The sequence below is a fragment of the Nycticebus coucang genome, chromosome 6, assembly GCF_027406575.1.
Source record: "Nycticebus coucang isolate mNycCou1 chromosome 6, mNycCou1.pri, whole genome shotgun sequence".
Classification (NCBI taxonomy): Eukaryota; Metazoa; Chordata; class Mammalia; order Primates; family Lorisidae; genus Nycticebus; species Nycticebus coucang.
In genome coordinates, this window is record NC_069785.1 from 34,701,727 (window position 1) to 34,724,888 (window position 23,162).

Genomic DNA, 23,162 nt, shown 5'->3' on the forward strand with positions numbered 1-23,162 from the left:
GTGTTTGAACAGAAGGGATTCGTGGACTTGTGAATGTTGTGGATGGGACTGGAGGCCATGCTGACCAGTCTTCTGAGGTCACTACATGTCCAGGGTAGCTGAGATTTGAAACCAGGCAATCTGGCTCTAGAGTTTGTGCTTATAACCGTGTCCCTGAAAAAGAAAAGAATTTGCCTACCTCTCAGGAATGATTGCTAATTTCAATGTAATCAGGACAAGCACCAGCTAGGAAAGAATTATTAAATAGGTTATTGTCTTTGCTCCTTACTGACCTCCATTGTTCATATCCCCTGACAGTATAGGAACACAGCTTTTGAAAGAACTGGAGCAATTATAAGGCTTAATTCATAGTTGCCAGATGCACTAGCTGTAATGATTAAGGAGCCATAACCCAGTGATCCAATTCAGGGTAATGTTATGATAAAAAAACAAAAAATTTCTAAATGACCTTAGCTCTTTACTTTTATCTATTAAGGGATAATAAATATTAAGGTAATTTATAGATGTAACTCTTTAAAATTCCCTTTTTATCTTTCATCTATTTTCTTCACATGTGCCTGAAAAAGAAACTATCACTAATAATTTCAAATTTTGTTTCCAAAGCACTTTTCTTCAGATTCTGCATCACAAAGAATTCTATCTCAAGGAAGGATCTTCCTCAGAATGCAGAGTGAGATGTAATAGGCCAGCCAAAACTTCTCTTTATCTCTATCAAAGAAGGGGGGGATGTGGAAATATTTTATGTTAATACTTTTTATTCCAATACATTTCATAAGAAAAAGGATCAGATCCTCCTCAGTATAGTTAAAAAAAAAAAACATTAAGAAAACCTTGCACATTGATAATTAATCTAGTAAGCAAAGCATCTGTTGTGCTATATTTCATTAGATTCATGTCTATAGCACAGGCCATGAATTTTAGAGATGCTTATCTTTCTTGATATCAAAATCACTCAGAACAGCTTCCAGAAATTCAACACCTGGTTAAATATTCTTCTTATTGCCACCTTCATCTCTTTGTTCCTAAAAGTATAGATGGCAGGGTTCAGAAATGGAGTAATTATTACATCAAAAATGGCAAGGAATTTATCCACAGGCACTGTGATAAATGGCCATGAATACACAAAGATACATGGACCAAAAAACAAGACGACCACTGTAATGTGTGCTGACAGTGTAGAGAGGGCTTTAGACAAGCCACTTGAAGAATGGTGCCAAACGGTGACCAAAATGAAGATATAAGAGACAATCAAAATGAAAAAAGTTCCCAGAGAGATGAAACCACTGTTGACAATGACTATGAGCTCCAGTCTGTGGATGACTATGCACACAAGTCTAATGAATCGAGGAAGATCACAGAAAAAGCTATCCACTTCATTGGGACCACAGAATGGTAGATTTACAACAAATGCAAGTTGGGCCAATGAGTGGATGATTCCAATGGTCCAGACAGCCACCAAGAGTAAAGCACAAGTTCTGAAGTTCATGATGGTCAGGTAGTGAAGAGGCTTACATATAGCGACATATCGGTCAAGGGCCATGACAACAAGCAGAACCATCTCAGCTCCTCCAATAACATGAATGAAGAACATCTGAGCAATGCAGCCTTGGAAAGAGATTACTTTTCTCTCCTTGAAAATATCAGAAATCATCTTGGGAACTATAATAGAGGAAATCCACATGTCAATAAAGGAGAGATTGGCCAGCAGGACATACATGGGTGAGTGTAAATGGGAGTCAGAAATCACTGTGAGCACAATGAGGAGGTTTCCTAAGGTGCCTGCTACATAGAACATAGAGAAAACCAGAAAGAGGACAAGCTGCATCTCCCAAGAACTGGTAAGTCCCACCAACACGATCTCGGGCACCACTGAATAATTTCCTCCCTCCATGGTCTCTGTCACTTTAGGCTCCAAATTTGCCTGTAAGAACAGAACAAGAAAGTGGAATTACTGGATGTATCATTCAGGGTCCATTAGACACAGGAAATAATATGATATGGAAATATTATAGGAAGTTGACTTTATGTAATCATGGAAGCTGGTTACATAAACTGTAGCCCGCGAGCGAGAGCTAGAGTCCACAAAGACAGACTAAAACTGGTGTCAGTTCTCATTGCCTCTGACCTTGAGGACATAAGTTTACTAAAGAAGCCAGAGTCCTTTGTCACACATACCCAACCTATGAGTCAATGAACTTAAAGGAGGGTCCCAAGGAAGGTGTTTTTTGCAGTCCCAGCCACCGCCTCACACCAATGAGATAAGCTAACAGATAAATGACAGTGTGAGTGACACAAAGACAGCTGCTGCTTCACTTTTTCCCTCCAAATCTTGCAAAAGAATCTTCCTTGCAGCCCTCCCTAGTTGGCAACATACAGTAAGGGAATTCTGAGGCATATAGCCCAGGCTAGCCAAGTTGACACAATGAGAGGCACAACAGGGGCTTTTAAAATGAATTTCCAAGTAAGAAATAAAATGAACAATTTTTTTTTTTTTGAGACAGAGTCTCACTTTGTCACCCTTAGTAGAGTGCCATGGCCATGGCATCATAGCTCACAGCAACCTCAAACTCCTGGGCTCAAGCTATCCTCTTGCCTTTGCCTCCTGAAGAGCTGGGACTACAGGCGCCCGCCACAACTCCTGGCTTTTTTCAGAGACGGGGTCTTGCTCTTGCTCAAGCTGGTCTCAAACTCCAGAGCTCAGGAAATCCACCAGCCTCAGCATCCCAGAGTGCTAGGATTACAAGTGTGAGCCTTCATGCCTGGCCAAAAATGAACAAATATTAAAATTTAACTATCACAAAAAAAAAATGTAACTGTCACCTATTTTCACAGAGCCAAACCATGACCATGGTGGCGCTTAGAGTTTGGAAAGACCACAAGTCCACTAGTCCTAATCTCACCCTATCTTTTACCAACTTCCTTTGTTATTACTTAACCTGTTTAAAACTTCACCAGGGAGAATCAGCCAAGATGGAGGACTAGAAACAGCCTGCACATGCCACTCTCAAGGAGAGAATTAAAAGTTGCAAGTAGATGCCCACATATGGATGGCCCTTCCTGGAAAGAACATTGTAAATCATTAGAGAATTGATGAGAGACACACAAGATGAAGGAGGGATATAGGGTAATCCACCTATCAAGATGGAAAGGTACCTGTGGGAGACATCTACATGTGGAAAAGGGTCAGAGGAAAGAAACCTAGGGTTCTAAGCTCCTCCAGAAGACACTGCAACCCAAGTTGTGAGGGGACTCCCATCACCACTGTAGACCTCTGTTCTGATCAGGGGGCTGCTTAGAAACCGTGCAGTAACATTGCACCAGAGAGCAGGCACAGCAGGGAATTTTCTGTTTCCATTCCCGGGTTGCTGCAACTGATGCCATTTTGAGATCATAGGTTCAGAGCATCTAGTCTACACTGGGATCAGCTTCACTACAGCTGCCTCCATATCACTTCTAGGCAGGGAAGGGAGCAAGGATAACAGATACTCTTGCATGTCCTGGGACAGGGAGCTAAGTGCCCTTCACTGGGGTACTCGGACAGAACAGGTGCCAATGTCATCTGAGAGCACCCATGGAAACAGCCTCAGAGGGACCTGCATGGAGAGAGAACCCTAGCCACCTAGTGGTCTATCTCCACAGTCCTGCATGCCTCCTGGCACCTTACCTTTGGTCCAGTGCTCCACCACAGACCTGTTAGCCACAAGCTGTCCCCTGCCACTTGCTGCCATTGCACCCGTACCTGGGAAGAGGGAATTCCTGCAGCCTTGGTATCTATGGCCACTGCCTAGATAGCGTTGCAAGGAGCCACTGCCACCTCCATGGGAAATCAGAGCAGAGAAATCTCTGGCAACCCCAATCTCCATAGAAAGAGACTCCCTCAGCCCCTCACCTGAGCTTCAAACAGTAGTCCAGGAACCAATCGACCACAGTACTTGAAAATTAAACAACTTGCTGATGAAGATTCCTTGAGTTGATGATAAAATTAAGACAGAAATAAAAATATTCTTTGAACTGAACAACAAAGGGGATACAAATGCTTAAAACTCTATGGGATACAGTAAAAGCAGTACTAAAGGGAAGATTCATAGCCTAAATGCTTACATCAAAAACACAGAAAGATCACAAATTAACAACCTAATTTTATAAGTCAATGATCTAGAAAAATAAGAACAAACCAAACTCAAAGCCAGCGAAAGGAAAGAAATAACAGAGCTCAGAGCAGAACTAAACAAAATGAAAACCAAAGAAGCAATACAAAGGATCAATGAAACAAAAAGCTGGTACTCCATGATTGCATTAATGTACACAGCTATGATTTAATTAAAAAAAAAGTTGGCACTTTGAAAAGATTTTTTAAAAACTGATAGGCTAGTAGCCACTAGCCAGATTAAGCAGAAATAAAAGAGAAAGAAATCAAATTAGTTAAATCAGAAATAAAACAGAGACATTACAACTGATACCACAGAAATACAGAATATCACCTGTGATTAGTACAAAAACCTCTATGCACAAAACTAGAAAAACTAGATCAAATGGATAAGTTCCTGGAAGAACACAACCTCTCAATCCTGAATCGGGAAGAAATAGAAATGCTGATCAAATGAATGATGGGAAGGAAATTGAAGGAGTAATAAAAAATAGTTCCCCCAAAAAAAGCACAAGACCAAACAGATTCACAGCTGAATTCTGCCACATGTACAAAGAAGGGCTGATGTCTATCCTACAGAAATTATTCCACAACATCAACAAGGAGGAAAACCTCCTAACCCATTCTCTGAGGGCAGTACTACCTGCAACCAAAGCCAGGAAAGGACACAACAAAAAAAGAAAACTATACACCAATATCTCTTATGAACATACATGCAAAAATCCTCAGCAAACCAAATTCAATAGCACATCAAAAGATAATTCACCATGATAAAGAGGGTTTCATCATAAGGATTCAAGGATGGTTCAACATGTGCAAATCAATAAATGTGATTCACCACATAAACAGAAGCAAAAACAGTCCATAAGATCATCTCAAAAGATGCAAAAAAAAAGCATTTGACAAAATCATGCACCCTTTCATGGTAAAACCCCTCAAAAAATTGGCATAGAAGGAACATACCTCAAAATTATGAAAGCCATATATGGCAAATACAGACAACATCATTCTGAATGGGGGAAAGTTGAAAGCATTCCCCCTAAGAACTGGAATAAGACAAGGGTGCCCACTGTCACTACTTTTATTCAACTTATTACTGGAAGTTATAGGCAGACAATCGGGCAAGAAAATGAAATTAATAAAGGTATCCAAATCATCAAAGAGGAAGTCAGATATGATCTTGCCAATGATATATGATCTTGTACCTAGAAAACCCCAGGACTTCACCAAAAGACAGCATACTGATATTCTGAATACACTAGTTATACCTCTGTACTGCTCAAAATCCTCAGTGACTACCCATTGGCTAAAGAACAGCCATGCTATTCAAAGGGTCCCTGTGTTTTGGCTCTAGCGCTGTCTCACCTCATCTTCACCCAAACCAGTCCCCTTGCCATTCCTAAAACTTTTTCTCCTTTTGCTCAAACTCTCCCCTTCTCATAAAAGACCTTGCCGCATCTATTCTGAAATGTTATCTATTTTTCACAGCCACGTTTAAAAGCTACCTGCCTCTCAAAATTTCCCTAATACTCCTAGCTTAAAAAAAAAAAGAAAAAAAGAAGAAGAAAAGAAATCTTGCTCTCTGTACTTATCATAGAACTTTTTGACTTGTAGCATAGAGTTATATGTGCATGATTTGTTTCCTCTGTTTCCAAGCACTGAAAGGCAGAATTCTTGTATTACTCATCTCTGTCTTCATCCTCATATCCTAAGAGAGTTTCAGAGGACAGAATTGTCAGTTCTAGGGCGGTGCCTGTGGCTCAGTGAGTAGGGCGCTGGCCCCATATGCCGAGAGTGACGGGTTCAAACCCAGCTCCGGCCAAACTGCAACAAAAATAGCCGGGTGTTGTGGCGGGCGCCTGTAGTCCCAGCTGCTTGGGAGGCTGAGGCAGGAGAATCGTGTAAGCCCAAGGGTTAAAGGTGAAGTCATGGCACTCTACCCAAGGATGGTACAGTGAGACTCTGTCTCTACAAAAAAAAAAAAAGAATTGTCAGTTCTAGGATGTCAATAAGTATTTACTAAATTAATGTGAATTAATTTCTTTGCAATTCTAAGTGAAAGGCTTAAAATAATTTCAAAGATGAGGATAAAGAGCATAAAAAGAGAAGAAATCAGAATATGGTAAGGGGTAGGAAGGGAGAAAGAGACAATGAGAATAAACAAACCAAGAAAAATCAAAAGAAGGATCATGTAGAAGAGAAAGAGAAAAGGAAAAATAATGGTCATAGAAACTCCTGTCAAAGCCAAGTGCAGTGGCTCACACCTGTAATCCCAACACTCAGGAAGGCCGAAGAGGGTGAATTGCTTGAGGTCAGGAGTTTGAGATCTGAACCTGACAAGCAAGAGCAAGACCCTGTCTTTAAAAATAGCCAGGCATTATGGCAGACACCTGTAGTCCTAGCTATATGGGAGGCTGAGGATCACTTGATCTCAAGAGTTTGAGGTTGCTGTGAGCTACAATGCCACAGCACTCTACCGAGGACAACAAAATGACACTCTGTCAACAAAAATAGGAAGAGAGGGAGGGAGAGAGGGAGGAAGGAAGGAAGGAAAGAAGGAAGGAAGGAAGGAAACTTCCCTCAAATTCTGAGACTGAAGACTGACATACTCAAAGAGAAAAATACAGAGAAGAAATTAAAAATTAGCTTACATCTTCAGAGTTGCAAGGAGCCCTAGCCACACATCCAGCAAAAGTCTTCAGAAGGAAAAGCTAATCATACGAAGACAAGACATGAGCTTTGCTTCTCAGAAAATATTTGACAGAAACTCTGATGGATAGAAAATGTCAGACCCTTAATTTAAAACTGAAATTATCCCTTCTTTCCCACTTCTTTTCTAATGCAACATTTCCCTGAAGAGCAGCCCTCCCTGACTGACCCTTCCCACCCCACACCTGCTCCTGGCTTTAGCTCCACAGTGATAGAAGTTATACCACTTTCTTTTTGTATCTCATACATCAGGCTGAGGGCTGGGGGGACGGGGGTGGGGGCAGGAAGAAATTGTCTTTTTCTCTGAATCCCCAGCACCCATCACAGTACTAAAAACATAACAGAAGCCAAAGAAGTGCTTTTTGGTGAATTAAAAAATGGGTGTACCAACAAAAATGAACATAACTCAGATATCAAGGTTCTTTTACTATTTCAGAAGACTGGGGTCCAAACTGAGAAAATTAGAGAATAATCACCCCTAGCAATCAATTCATATTCATTCTCAAGTCATTTATTATAATAAATGTAGGAGGAAAAATACACATCTTCTGCTTCTTTGTCAAACAGTGCCTGAATTGCATTCTATTTGCTTGATCTGAATAGAAGTTACCTTCTACTACCTAGACCAAATACCATTACCCCATATTTGGCATGATTTTCCCAAATATCATTACCTGCTACTTTAGAGTGGATGTTCACTGCCAAGCTATCTGAATCAGGGCTAAATCTAAACATCCTAGTGTTATTTATGCTTCTGTGAATTCTTGGTTCATGCCTACTTCTCCCACATCATGGTTCCTTTTTTTTAATTTTTAATTATTATAGATACTAGGTTAAATACATAATAAAGTACACAAAATGTATTTTGTACCCATGGTGGTTGGTTTAAAATATTTTATATATATGATCTTTATAAATCTATTAAAATTTACCTTAAATTACAAAAAAAAATTATCATGGAGGCATAAAAGTTGTACATATTTATGGGGTACCTGTGATATTTTGATACAGGCACACATATGTGATTATCAAATGAGCATTTATCGTTTCCTTGTGTTGGGAACATTCCAATTCCACTTTTTTAGTTACTGTGAAATATACAATAAAGTATTGTTGGCCACAGTTGCCCTGTGGTGCTACCAAACATTAGATCTTCTTTCTTGTATTTCATTGCATTTTTGTGCCCATTAACCATCCCCGCTCCCTCCTCCTCATGATCCTTCCCGGCCTCTGCTGTCATTCTACTCTCTATCTCCGTGAGTTCAATTCTTGTTTTTACCTCCCACATATGAGTGAGAATGTGCAATATTTGTCTTTCTGTGCCTGGTTTATTTCACTTTAGAAAAATATACTCCAATTCTATCCATATTGTTGCAAATGACAAGATTTCACCACATCATTATTCTTACCCTTAAATAATCTGAGATCTTCCCTGTCTAAACACTAAGGTAAGTTCTCCACATAGTGTTTGTCAAAACCTCCCACTGACGAAATTTCTGTTCTCAACTCTTTCTTCGCTGGATACCTTCTTCTCCTATACCAAGTGGTAATTTCAAACTGTGGTTTAGTTACCAGAAATCTCTTAGTCAACAAAACACAACACTCTGAATCTTTTCTGCTCATCCTTCTGTCCCACCTGTTTTGTAGCAGATCTGAAGTAATAGCTTCTTTAAAAAAAAAAAAAAAAATCACATCTGGCATATGTAGCTTGTAAATTAGCCCTAAGTAGAAAATGGGTAGCTAATTCACAATATAAGGGTAAAAAAAAAGTGTTACTAAATAGAAAGTGAACGGCCAATATCACTCCCAGCCATGCTGGTAATGAATGGCCTGATAGTATAAGACTGATTTTCCCAGAGCTACATAGGAGGAGGCAATTAATGGGTCACCTTGGGGAAGGGATCTCTCAGGGATAAGTAAGTTTTATCAAGTTGTTTTTATACCTCAGAGCTTCAGGCAAAGGTAAAATCCACAGATTCATGAAAATGTCTTTCATGATTTTTAATGAAAATCATCTTTATTGTCCTTCTTTATATACATATGCAACATATACAAAAACATATATGTTACAAAAGATGCATATTTTCTAGATACCTACATCTGGGAAGGATTGAGAAAAGAAAAACAAGCCTGTTCTTTCTTTTGTTTTTAGATTTTTTTTTTTTTTTTGTAGTTTTTGGCCAGGGCTGGGTTTGAACCCACCGCTTATGGCATATGGGGCCAGCACCCTACTCCTTTGAGCCACCGGCGCCACCCAACAAGCCTGTTATTAGGCTTAGAAAATATAACAACAGTTCAATAAAAAAACAAAGAGAGAGAGACATCAAAAATAAGACCTATTATTCTTCACCCTATCCTGTTGTTCTGAGGGTTAACATCAATGTTCATACTTCTAAATGCCTATTAATTCACCAAATATATATTTATATAATTTTTATAGGTTGTATATTTTCTGTTTCAGATATGCCCTTTATGGTGTCTACTTTGTTCTCTTGACATTTTATTTTTCTTTAAATATTTATTGACCACTGATCAACAGAATAGTGAAAAGAATAAGAGGACCATGGGTTCAAATCACTTCTACAAACACTAATTAGGATTCAATATGCCAAGCTTTGTTGCTCTGTTATATTTGATGATTAAAATGAAGAAGAAGAAGAAGGAAGAGGAGTAGGGGAGGAAGAAGGGAGGAGGAAGGAGAGAAGAGGAAGAGCCATAGACTACCCCTCAAAGAATTCACAGTCTATATATGAGAGAAAGGTAAAGAAATATTTTAAAATACAGTGACAAGTGCACTACTAAAAGGTCCACCCAAATCACAATGTGATAAAATATGACTGGAGAGTGTAAAGAGGCTTCATCAAAGAGGTGAAAGGTTGGCATTGAGCAGTGACAGAGGAAGCAGCATATGCAGAGATGCAAAACTCTGAAGGAACATATCACACTCAGAGGTTTGCCAGGAGTTTCTGCATGGAGAGCTATGGTTTGCAGACATGATTTTCCTGGGAAATGACTATGGCACCTTGGGCAAATGAGGGAAGATATGACCAAAAATCACAGAAGAAGAGCTTATCGTCAAAGAGTACAGAGGGTAATATACAAAAGGAACATTGGTCATTTGGGAATATATAGCAAAGTGGGATTGTGATACTGTGTGTGTGTGTGTGTGTGTGTGTGTTTTAAGAATCCAGAGCTGCTTTCGGTGAGTTTGCACTAATATAACATTCTCATTATTTAACATTTTTTAACCCTTTCTATTTAATGATTGACAAAACTGTTGAAAAACAGCAGAAGCATTGGGGGCGGAGACAAGACAGCTGACTGAAGCCAGCTTTCCACAGAGGCTCCCGTCCAGAAGGAGAGTTAAAGGACAGAAATTTAGCAAGTAACCTGGTGGAGAGAAGGTTGAAGAATGCACATCAACCCTGCTGAGGTGAGCTGCAACCCCAAGGATAGAAACAAAAGGTACAAAGGTCCATCACCAAGTGACGGAGTCCTCTTCCCCATGAGAATGGCCCAGAGTACCCCATAAACAAATGAGCAGAGTTCAAAAGTCCTCCCATTATATCCCACGGGAGACCCTCTAAAAACTGGGCCTACTTCCCCTACTAGGGTGACATGGCACTCTCCTGCCAGGCATAAAACTATATATATTCTCTGCCTACAATTCTGAGCTTCCAGCACTCCCCTCCACTCTCACTCTGAGGTCTGGAAGCCCATCCCCCAGGAGTCCAGATTCTTGGATATTATCTTGAGAGGTGAGAAAGGGCATGTACTGCTGATGGCCAGTGCCGATTCTGCAGCAAAGGAGTGAGGAGAGGATAGTTGGCTCAGAGGGAACCACACCAGAGTGGCAGTGCCCTGAGGTGCAGAGCAGCAGCCGTTTTTTGGCAATAATAGGGATCACCCCTGGATATTCCAGAGTCACACCCCCTGTCTCTCTGGGCAACCAAAGGAGGCTGGGCATCTTCTCCTGTGGCAGCCACTGGCAGCAAGTATCTGAGAAGGACATGCAGGCCCCATAAGTAAAGGGTTTACCTGAGGTGATACCCGTCTGGGTGGAGTGTGGGAAATAGAAAATGCACATGCACAGCCAGCAGATTCCCAGGGCAAGGCTGACCCAGAGGACTGCTTTACTGAGCCTAAGACGCACCCAGCAGAGATGTCAGAAATCAAGTTCAGAGATTGGATTGCAAACAAGATTAATAGAATGGAGGAAAAGTGGAATTGGAAATTCAAGGAGAAATTCAAAAGTTGTCTCAAGAATTCAACAAATTTAAAGACAAAATCACCAAAGATTTTGACACATTGAAGCAAGAATTTGCAGCCCTCAAAGATCAGAAATATACAGTAGAATCCCTCAGTAACAGAGTGGAGCAAGCAGAAAAAAGGATTTCTGAAATTGAAGACAAAGCTTTTGAATGTTCCCAAACTCTCAAAGAGGAAGAGAAATGGAGAGCAAAAATGGATCATTCTCTCAGAGAGCTCTGGGATAATTTGAAGAAGGCTAATATCAAGCTCACTGGAATCCCTGAAAATGATGAAGTGGCTTCACAAGGCACAGAGGCTCTTCTCCGTGAAATTATGAAAGAGAATTTTCCAGACATGCCAAGAGATTCTGAAATTCAGATAGCAGACACTTTGAGAACCCAGCATGACCCAACCCGAATAAGACATCCCCCAGGCACATTGTAATTAACTTCACTAAAGTTAATATGAAGGAGAAAATTCTGAAAGCAGCCAGACGTAAGAAAACCATACCCTACGAAGGGAAGAATACTCGAATGACTGCAGATCTCACTGCTGAAACCTTTCAAGCTAGAAGAGGGTAGTCATCGACTTTTAATCTCCTAAAACCAAATAACTTTCAACCCAGGATCGTATATCCAGATAACCTGAGTTTCATTTATGATGGAGAAATTAAATACTTTAATGACATTCACATATTGAAGAAGTTTGCCATAACCAAATCAACTTTTTAGGATATTCTCAGACCTATCCTCCATAATACCAGCCCAATCCTTTACCACAAAAGTAAACTCACTCAGAAACTTTTGATCAAACTCCAACTTACACAGTGGCAAAAGGATTAAAAATGTCCACTGGACTTTCGAAAAACTTGATACCCAGGCTTATCAATATTCTCCATTATGTGAATGGCATAAACTTTCCTCTAAGGAGGCACAGGTTGCCTGACTGGACACAAAAACTCAGGCCAGATATTTGCTGCATACAAGAATCTCGTCTTACCTTAAAAGATAAATATAGACTCAGGGTGAAAGGATGGTCGTCCATATTTCAGGCAAAAGGTAATCAGAAAAAAGCAGGTGTTGCAATTCTATTTGCAGACACAATAGGCTTTAAACCAACAAAAGTAAGGAAGGATAAGAATGGTCACTTCATATTTGTTAAGGTTAATACTCAATATGATAAGATTTCAGTTATTAATATATATGCACCCAACCAAAATGTGCCTCAATTTATAAGAGAAACTCTTATAAACGTGATTTCCTCCAGCTCCATAATAGTTGGAGATTTTAACACTCCCTTGGTAGTATTGGATAGATCCTTCAGAAGAAGCTGAGCAAAGAAATTTTAGATTTAAACCTAACCATCCAACATTTGGATTTAGCAGACATCTACAGAACATTTCATCCCAACAAAACTGAATACACATACTTCTCATCAGAACATACTCCAAAATCAATTACATCTTAGGTCACAAGTCTAACCTCAGTAAATTTGAAAGAATAGAAATTATTCCTTGCATCTCCTCGGACCACCATGGAATAAAAGTTGAACTCAGTAACAACAGGAATCTGCATACTCATACAAAAACATGGAAATTAAATAACCTTATGCTGAATGATGTCTGGGTCATATATGAGATTAAGAAGAAAATTGCCAAATTTTTGGAACAAAACAACAATGAAGACACAAATTATCAGAACCTCTGTGATACAACAAAGGCAGTCCTAAGAGGGAAAATTTATAGCACTGCAAGCCTTCCTCAAGAGAATGGAAAGAGAAGAAGTTAACAACCTAATGGGACATCTCAAGCAACTGAAAAAGGAAGAACATTCCAACCCCAAACCCAGTAGAAGAAAAGAAATAACCAAAATTAGAGCAGAATTAAATGAAATTGAAAACAAAAGGATTATACAACAGATCAATAACTCAAAAAGTTGGTTTTTTGAAAAGGTCAATAAAATAGATAAACCTTTGGCTAAGCTAACCAGGAAAAAAAGAGTAAAATCTCTAATTTCATCAATCAGAAGCAACGAAGATGAAATAACAACAGACTCCTCAGAAATTCAAAAAATCCTTAATGAATATTACAAGAAACTTTATTCTCAGAAATATGAATATCTGAAGGAAATTGACCAATACCTTCCAAGGAAGCATGCCACCTTCCAAGACTTAGCCAGAATCAAGTGGAAATGTTGAACAGGCCAATATCAAGTTCAGAAATAGCATCAATCATATGAAATCTCCCTAAAAAGAAAAGCTCAGGACCAGATGGTTTCACATCAGAATTTTACCAAATCTTTAAAAAGGAGCTAGTACGTATATTATTCAACCTGTTCCAAAAAGGTAGAAAAAGAAGGAAGACTACCCAACACGTTCTATGAAGCAAACATCACCCTGATCCCCAAACCAGGAAAAGACCCAACAAGAAAAGAAAATTATAGACCGATATCACTAATGAATATAGATGGAAAAATATTCAACAAGATCCTTACAAACAGAATCCAGCAATACATCAGACAAATTATACATCATGGCCAAGTCAGTTTTATCCCAAGGTCTCAAGGGATATCCGTAAATCTATAAGTATAATTGAGCACATAAACAAATTAAAAAACAAAGACCATATGATTCTCTCAATTGATGCCAAAAAAGCTTTTGATAATATCCAGCATTCCTTCATGATCAGAACACTTATGAAAAATGGTATAGAAGGGACATTTCTTAAACTGATAGAGGTGATCTACAGCAAACCCACAGCCAATATCGTATTGAATGGAGTTAAATTGAAATAATTTCCACTCAGATCAGGAACCAGACAAGGCTGCCCATTGTCTCCACTGCTCTTTAACATTGTAATGGAACTTTTAGCCATCACAATTAGGGAAGAAAAGGTGATCAAGGGTATCCATATAGGGTCAGAAGAGATCAAACTTTCGCTCTTCACAGATGATATGATTGTATATATGGAGAACACAAGGGATTCTACTACAAAACTCTTAGATGCAATCAAGAAAAAAAGCAGCATCTCAGGTTACAAAATCAACATTTATAAATCGGTAGCCTTTATATATACCAACAATAGTCAAGCTGAAAAAACAGTTAAGGACTCTATTCCATTCACAGTAGTGCCAAAGAAGATGAAATATCTGGGAGTTTATCTAACAAAGGACATGAAAGATCTCTATAAGGTGAACTATGAAACTCTAAGAAAAGAAATAGCTGAAAATGTTAACAAATGGAAAAACATACCATGCTCATGGCTGGGAAGAATCAACATTGTTAAAATGTCCATATTACCCAAAGCAATATACAATTTTAATGCAATCTCTATTAAAGCTCCACTGTCATACTTTAAAGATCTTTAAAAAATAATACTTTGTTTTATATGGAATCAGAAAAAACCTCGAATAGCCAAGACATTACTCAGAAATAAAAACAAAGCGGGAGGAATCACACTACCAGACCTCAGACTATACTATAAATTGATAGTGATCAAAACAGCATGGTACTGGCACAAAAACAACGAGGTAGATGTATGGAACAGAATAGAGAACCAAGAGATGAATCCAGCTACTTACCGCTGTTTGATCTTTGACAAGCCAATTAAAAACATTCAGTGGAGAAAAGATTCCCTATTTAACAAATGGTGCTGGGTGAACTGGCTGGCAACCTGTAGAAGACTGAAATTGGACCCACACCTTTCACCATTAACTAAGATAGACTCTCACTGGATTAAAGATTTAAACGTTAGACATGAAACTATAAAAATACTAGAAGAGCGTGCAGGGAAAACTCTTGAAGAAATCGGTCTGGGTGAATATTTTATGAGGAGGACCCCCCAGGCAATTGAAGCAGCATCAAAAATACACTACTGGGACCTGATCACACTAAAAAGCTCTGCACAGCCAAGAACACAGTAAGTAAAGCAAGCAGACAGCCCTCAGATTGGGAGAAGATATTTAAGATATTTTCAGGTTATGTCTCTGACAAAGTTTTAATAACCAGAATCCACAGAGAACTAAAATGTATTAGCAAGAAAAGAACAAGTGATCCCATTGCAGGCTGGGCAAGGAACTTGAAGAGAAACTTCTCTGAAGAAAACAGGCACACGGACTACAGACATATGAAAAAATGCTCATCATTCTTAATCATCAGAGAAATGCAAATCAAAACTACTTTGAGATGTCATCTAACTCTAGTAAGATTAGCCCATATCACAAAATCCCAAGACCAGAGATTTGGTGTGGATGTGGAAAAAAGGGAACACTTCTACACTGCTGGTGGGAATGCAAACTAATACATTCCTTTTGGAAATATGTTTGGAGAACACTTAGAGATCTAAAAATAGATCTGCCATCAATCCTATTATTCCTCTACTAGGTATATACCCAGAATACCAAAAACCACATTATAACAAAGATGTTTGTACCAGAATGTTTATTGCAGCCCAATTCATAATTGCTAAGTCATGGAAAAAGCCCAAGTGCCCATCGATCCACAAATGGATTAATAAATTGAGGTATATGTACACCATGGAATATTATGCAGCCTTAAAGAAAGATGGAGACTTTACCTCCTTCATGTTTACATGGATGGAGCTGGAACATATCCTTAGTAAAGTATCTCAAGAATGGAATAAAAAGTATCCAATGTACTCAGCCCTCTATGAAACTAATTTATGGCTTTCACATGAAAGCTATAACCCAGTTATAACCCAAGAATAGGGGGAAGGGAGAAAGGGAGGGGAGGGAGAGGAGATGGACAGAGGGAGGGTGATTGGTGCATTTTACAAGGGTATATGTGAAACTTAGTAAATGTAGAATGTAAATGTCTTAACACAATAACTAAGAAAATGCCAGTAAGGCTATGTTAACCAGTGTGATGAAAATGTGTCAAATGGTCCATAAAACCAGTGTATGGTGCCCCATGATCGCATTAATGTACACAGGTATGATTTAATAAAAAAATTAAAATTAAAAAAAAAAAAGAAAGAAAGCTATAACCCAGTTACAACCTAAGAATATGGGGAAGGGAGAGAGGGAGGGGAGGGAGGGGGAGGATGGGCAGAGGGAGGGTGATTGGTGGGATTACACCTACGGTGCATCTTACAAGGATCCATGTGAAACTTAGTAAATGTAGAATGTAAATGTCTTAACACAATAACTAAGAAAATGCCAGGAAGGTTATGTTAACCAGTGATGTGCCTGTGGCTCAAAGGTAGGGCGCTGGCCCCATATGCCGGAGGTGGTGGGTTCAAACCCAGCCCTGGCCAAAAACTGCAAAAAAAAAAAAGAAAATATGTCAAACGGTCTATAAAACCAGTGTGTGGTGCCCCATGATCACATTAATGTACACAGCTATGATTTAATAATAAAAAATAAAAATAAACAAAAATAGACCTGCCATTCAATCCTATAATTCCTCTACTAGGTATATACCCAGAAGACCAAAAATCACATTATAACAAAGATGTTTGTACCAGAATGTTTATTGCAGCCCAATTCATAATTGCTAAGTCATGGAAAAAGCCCAAGTGCCCATCGACCCACAAATGGATTAATAAATTGAGGTATATGTACACCATGGAATATTATGCAGCCTTAAAGAAAGATGGAGACTTTACCTCTTCCATGTTTACATAGATGGAGCTGGAACATATTCTTCTTAGTAAAGTATCTCAAGAATGGAATAAAAAGTATCCGATGTACTCAGCCCTGCTATAAAACTAATTTATGGCTTTCATATTGAAAGCTATAACCCAGTTATAACCTAAGAATATGGGGAAGGGAGGGAGGGGAGGAGGGAGGACTGGCAGACGGAGGGTGATTGGTGGGATCACACCTACGGTGCGTCTTACAAGGGTACATGTGAAACTTAGTAAATGTAGAATATAAATGTCTTAACACAATAACTAAGAAAATGCCAGGAAGGCTATGTTAACCAGTGTGATGAAAATATGTCAAATGGTATATAAAACCAGTGTATGGTGCCCCATGATTGCATTAATGTACACAGCTATGATTTAATAATAAAAAAATAAAAATAAAATAAATAAACAGTAATAATAATATACTGTTTCTAATTTTAAAAAAAACCAGCAGGAATGTTAATATATTCAATTCTCTATGCTATACTCTTTAAGTTGTCACTCTATGAGTAATGTGTCCCTGAAGTTTCAAATTTATCTGTGTTTCAGAAAGATTCAGTTTTTCATTTTTTCTTTCATGATAGCCTAAAAAACACTTCATAAAATCTGGATATGTTGTGTCTTTCTCTTCTTCTCTTATATAGAACTAATTAATCCATATTGTATCCGAAAAATTTTAGCCTTGGCTCCGAGCTAAAAAAAAATTGTAGTCGTTAACTGGGTATAGTGGCATGCACCTCTAGTCCCAGCTACTTTGTCAGCTGAGGTGGGAGGATTGGTTGAGCCTGAGAGTTCAAGGTTATAGAGAGCTATGATTATGCTACTGCATTGCAATCTAGGCAACAAAGCAATACCCTGTTTCAAAAAACTAATAATTACAGTAAAACTTTACTACTGCTAGTCTATCAGTGCTGTGTGGTGAAGAATGTCAGGCTACTTATTTTATGTTTCTAACCAAAATTCTTGAAACTATTAATAACTAAATAATGGCATATCCACAATAGTGAATAAAGTTTTGCATTGACACTACTGGTTAAATAAACACATGATAGATTCAAATATTTTCTGCAAAGTACTTGATGTTGTATAATGTAATGAATGAGCACAGGTTTTCAATATTTTACATTTTCAAAAACTATAAATTTGCCCAGTGAGGCCTTTCACTGCACCAAATATATTTTGACCACCATTAGTTGTGACACGTCTTAGCAGATTCCACTTCAGGTCATACCACAGTTGTGTTTTCTCAAGTCTGAAAATATTCTCACCTATAGTTGTTCCACACAAACTATTCATACAAGCTAATTTTTCAGCCCCTTTGAACTCAGCATTGACTCCTAAAACAAATGACAACTGAAAAGTTAACATTTGTCAACTTACCAAGAGCCAAAGAAAACCACTTGAAATAATTTGCCTTGTTTTTCAATTGACTATTGGTGTTCCAATGCCCTCGATGGTTCTCAAAATTATTCTCACTATAAAGCTATAGTCTTAAATAAGTATATTTTCTCTGGACACATTTCTTTGGCTGCAACAATCAAACAAGATTTAATTAATTCACCATTTATAAAAATCTTTCCTTGCTTGGCTAACAAATTAGCTACTTGGAAATTTACTTTGGTTGTAGCCTCACTTTTTTTTTTTTTTTAATTTTCATTATTTTCTAAAATAATAAATTTTTTTAATTTTTATTAATTTTTAAAACATAAGATTTATTATCACCTATTTTTGTCCTTCACTTCTAAAATTCTTTTTATTTACTTATTTATTTATTTTTAAAACAGGTTCATGTTCTGGGTGGCACCTGTAGCTCAGCAGGTAGGGTGCCAGCCCCACATGCCGAGGGTGGTGGGTTCAAACCCAGCCCTGGCCAAACTGCAACAAAAAAAAATAGCCGGGCATTGTGGCGGGCACCTGTAGTCCCAGCTACTCGGGAGGCTGAGGCAAGAGAATCGCCTAAGCCCAGGAGTTGGAAGTTGCTGTGAGCAGTGTGATGCCACAGCACTCTATCAAGGGTGATAAAGTGAGACTCTGTCTCTACCAAAAAAAAAAAAAAACAGGTTCCTGTTCCGTCACACTGCTGGTGTAGAGTGGCAGCATAATCATAGCTCACTGCAGCTCAAGTGATCCTACCACCTCAGCCTCCTAAGTGGCTGGAACTATAGACAAGTATCACCACCCCCAGGTAATTTTTGTTCTTTGTTTTTTGTTTTTGAAACAGAGTCTCACTATATCACCCTTGGTAGAGTGCCATGGCGTCACAGCTCACAGCAACCTCAAACTTCTGGGCTTAAGCAGTTCTCTTGCTTCAGCCTCCCAAGTAGCTGGGACTACAGGCACCCACCACAATGACTGGCTATCTTTTTGTTGCAGTTGTCATTGTTGTTTAGCAGGCCCAGGCCGGGTTCGAACCCATGTATGCAGCCAGCACCATAACGACTGTGTTATGGGCACCAAGCCTGTTAGGTTTTTTTAGAGATGGGGGTCTTGCTATGTTCCCAGGTTGGTCTCAAACTCCTGACCTCAAGCAATCCTCCCACTTCAGCCTGCTGAGTATCTGGAATTACAAGCATGTACCACTGTGCCCATTTTCATTTTTTATTGTTGGGAGGAAATTTTTCTCTAATGAGATGTTTCATTTTGAATTTTCTAATTTTTCTAACTATTGTTTTCCTGTGAGTGTTTAGTAATATTGATTATATAATGTATTGTATATATTGCATGTGTAGTGTCATTGCTTAATAAACACAGTGCTTTGCTGTTTAATTCAGTAACAAAACAATCCAGACTACACTGTGCCTTAAAAGCATGTTGGAAGTCCACTTTTCTTTCATTTTGGTATGATTGGCACGTACTTCTGTATCAGTCAGGGTTCAAACAGAAACAAAAACAATAGGTATAGATTTATTAGATGGAATTGGCTTATGGGTTTTGTTTAAGTGTTTGGGGGGGTTGTTTTTGTCTGTTGGATTTTTTTAGTGGTTGCTCTAAGGTTTGTGGTATACATTTTTAACTTACCACAATCTACTTCACGTATGGTACAAAAAGTTTATTTTCTCTATCATGTCATTTGTGCCTTGTGTATTATTGTCAAACAATTTATTTTTGCATGTGTTATTATCCCCCTTATGCACTATTATTTTTTTCTTTTAAAAGCCTTTTCAAAAAGTCATATTTACCATTTCTAGTGCTACATGTCTACCATTTTCATAATGCAGATTTACCTAGATGTAAAACATTTCCAAGGGCTCTTCGTTCCTTTATATATGACTAAATTTACACGTATATGATATCTCATACCATTTTCCTTCTGCCTCAAGTACTTTTACCTTGCTTGTGGTGTGGATCTACATTAGATATATTCTCTAAGTTTTTGTTTGTCTGAAAAAGTCTTTATTTCACCTTCAATTGTGAAAGATATTTTCAATGAATAGAATTCTAGATTCACGGTAGATTCATTTTGTTTTATTCTACTCTTTAGCAACTATGAGAGTCAGCACACTGACTCACACCTGTAATCCTAGCACTCTGGGTGGCCAAAGTGTGTGGATTGCCTGAGCCCAGGAGTTCAAGACCAGCCTGAGCAAGAGTGAGATCCATCTCAAAAAAAAAAAAAAAAATAGCCAGGCATTGTGGCAGGTGCCTGTAGTCCCTGCTACTTGGGAGGCAGAGGCAAAAAGATTGCTTGAGCCCAAGAGTTTAAGGTTGCTATGAGCTATAACATCATGGCATTCTACCAACAAAAGGAAACTCTGTCTCAAAAAAATAAATAAATAAAATTAAAAAGAAACTTTAATTTGGTGGGATTACACCTGCGGTGCATCTTACAAGGGTATATGTGAAACTTAGTAAATGTAGAATGTAAATGTCTTAACAGAATAACTAAGAAAATGCCAGGAAGGCTATGTTAACCAGTGTGATGAAAATGTGTCAAACAGTCTATAAAACCAGTGTATGTTGCCCCATGATCGCTTTAATGAGCACAGCTATGATTTTATAATAAAAATAAATAAATAAATAAATAAATAAAATTATTCTACAGAAAAAAAGAAACTTTAACGATATTACTCCATTATATTCTGACTTGTGTAATTTCTGATAAGAAGTTGTTTCCTGTAGTCCCAGCTACTTGGGAGGCTGAGGCAAGAGAATCGCCTAAGCCCAGGAGTTGGAGGTTGCTGTGAGCAGTGTGACACCAGGGCACTCTACTGAGGGTGATAAAGTGAAACTCTGTCTCTATAAGAAAAAAAAAAAAGTTGTTTCCTTTCTTTCTGTGTGCAATAAATTCTTTAGTCTTTAATTTTTTCTCCTCATCACTGGTTTTCATCAATTTGGTTTTTTGTTTTGTTTTATTTTCATTGTTGGGAATTCATTGAGGGCACAAAGATCCAGGTTACACTAAATGCATTTATCAGGCAAAGTCCCTCTTATAAATGTGTTCCTCCCAAGAGGTGTGCCAAACACTGTGACCCCCCCACTCCCTCCCTCCCTCTCTCTGCTCCCCCATTCCTCCACCCTCACCATGTACTAGGTCATCAATTGTCCTCACATGAAAATTGAGTACATTAGATTCTTGCTTCTCATTCTTGTGATGCTTTACTAAGAATAATGTGTTCCACCTCCATCCAAGTTAGTACAAAAGATATATAGTCTCCATCTTTTTTAGTGGCTGAATAATATTCCATGGTATACATATACTATAGCTTGTTAATCCATTCCTGGACTGGTGGACATTTAGGTTATGTCCACATTTTGGTGATTTTTGTCAGGTCCCACCCCGAAAGCAGTGTCTGCTGAAACATGTGGAAACCAGAGGCAATGGACTGAAGAAATATAGAGTTAGAAGAATGGTAAAGAAAGACAAGAGACATAGAGTAGAATTAAAAGTGGGAGCCAGGGGTCCATTGCCCGTCTTGGAATTCTGGCAATGGCCCAGAGTGTTTGCTCCACTGATTTTATTGAAGTCTATTTGCCCAGAGGGTAAGATGAGGGAGGGAACAAAGATGTCAGCAGTTTCTCAGACTTATCATATCAGCTTGTATTGTTATTATAATTAACCTTAAGGGTGGCCTTCAGTAATCTGAAATCTGAGCCTTGAATTGGGAGAGCTTCCTACTTGAGGTCACACACACAGATTACTAGGGAGGTGTTAAGCTCCACTAGTTCTCTGTGGAGTGAAATTCCATCAGCGTTAATCTCCTCTGAGCGATCGGTGGGAGGGAGGCATTTTCCTCCCATCACCACCACAGAAGATTTTCCTCTGCTATAAGGGATATAAGCTCTTCTGCCCATATCTCAGGGCTCAAGCTATTCCCTTGGTCTCTGCTCCAGGCAAATGCAAATCTCCACAATGGGTATCTGCTTTGCCTGTTTAAAGGGCAGGAAATGCCTTTGAAGATGTATTTTTTTCTATGACTTGTCATAGACTTTTCTATGATCATTATTCTCCTCAGAGTGCTCACAGACGCAGCAGGGTGTTTGTAAGCTATATCCCAAGAGGGTAAAATATCAGAAAAGGCAAGAAGCTTGCTAGCAATGGCTAGCTTAAACATAAACTAGCTGACTTTTCTTTGTTCCAACTCACTCAGCTTACTTTTTAGTTTTCCTTTTTTTTTTTTTTCTAGACAGAGGCTCAAGCTGTTGCCCTAGACAGAGTGCCATGGCATCACAGCTCATAGCAACCTCCAACTCCTAGGCTTAAGTGATTCTCTTGCCTCAGCCTCCCAAGTAGCTGGGACTACAGGTGCCCGCCACAACACCTGGCTATTTTTTGGTTCTAGTTGTCTTTGTTGTTTGGCAGGCCCAGGCTGGATTCAAACCCACCACCTCTGGTGTATGTGGCTGACACTTAGCTGCTTGAGTTACTACGGCATTGAGCCAATTTTCCTCTTTTTCTGGGGAAAGAATGGGGTCTTCAGTCCCCATTCTCCCAGAAATTTTGATTAAGCTGTGATAACCAGTCTAGTGCAAATGTCCTTAGGATAAAAGGATTTTTTTCTTCTGCATAGATGCCTAGTAATGGAATTGCAGGATCAAATGGGAGGTCTAATGGGAGTTCTTTGGGGACTTTCCATACTTCCTTCTAAAAAGGCTATATTAGTTTGCAGTCCCACCAGCAATGTAAAAGTGTTCCCTTCTCTCCACATCCACACCAGCACCTGCAGTTTTGAGACTTTGTGATGTGGGCCATTCTCACTGGGGTTAGGATATCTCAGGGTGGTTTTGATTTGCATTTCTCTGTTAATTAGGGGTGATGAGCATTTTTTCATATGTCTATTAGCCATTCGTCTGTCTTCTTTAGAGAAGGTCCTATTCATGTCTCTTGCCCATTGATATAAGGGATTGTTGGCTCTTTTTATGTTGCTTAATTTGAGTTCTCTGTAGATCCTAATTAATAATCTTTTGTCC

The 23,162-nt window shown here is 38.8% G+C and overlaps 1 protein-coding gene across 1 annotated transcript; it reads right to left on the bottom strand.

The window, feature by feature from the left end:
- Positions 1-952: 952 nt before the first annotated feature.
- LOC128588661 (olfactory receptor 4F3/4F16/4F29-like) lies at positions 953-1,891 on the bottom strand. Its single transcript, XM_053595537.1, has one exon. It carries the CDS (start codon positions 1,889-1,891, stop codon positions 953-955), a length of 939 nt encoding a protein of 312 aa, XP_053451512.1.
- Positions 1,892-23,162: the final 21,271 nt, after the last annotated feature.

What these genes read in the sequence shown, in the direction of transcription:
- LOC128588661 (XM_053595537.1), bottom strand. Translation starts at nt 1,891, where the DNA reads ATGGAGGGAGGAAATTATTCAGTGGTGCCCGAGATCGTGTTGGTGGGA.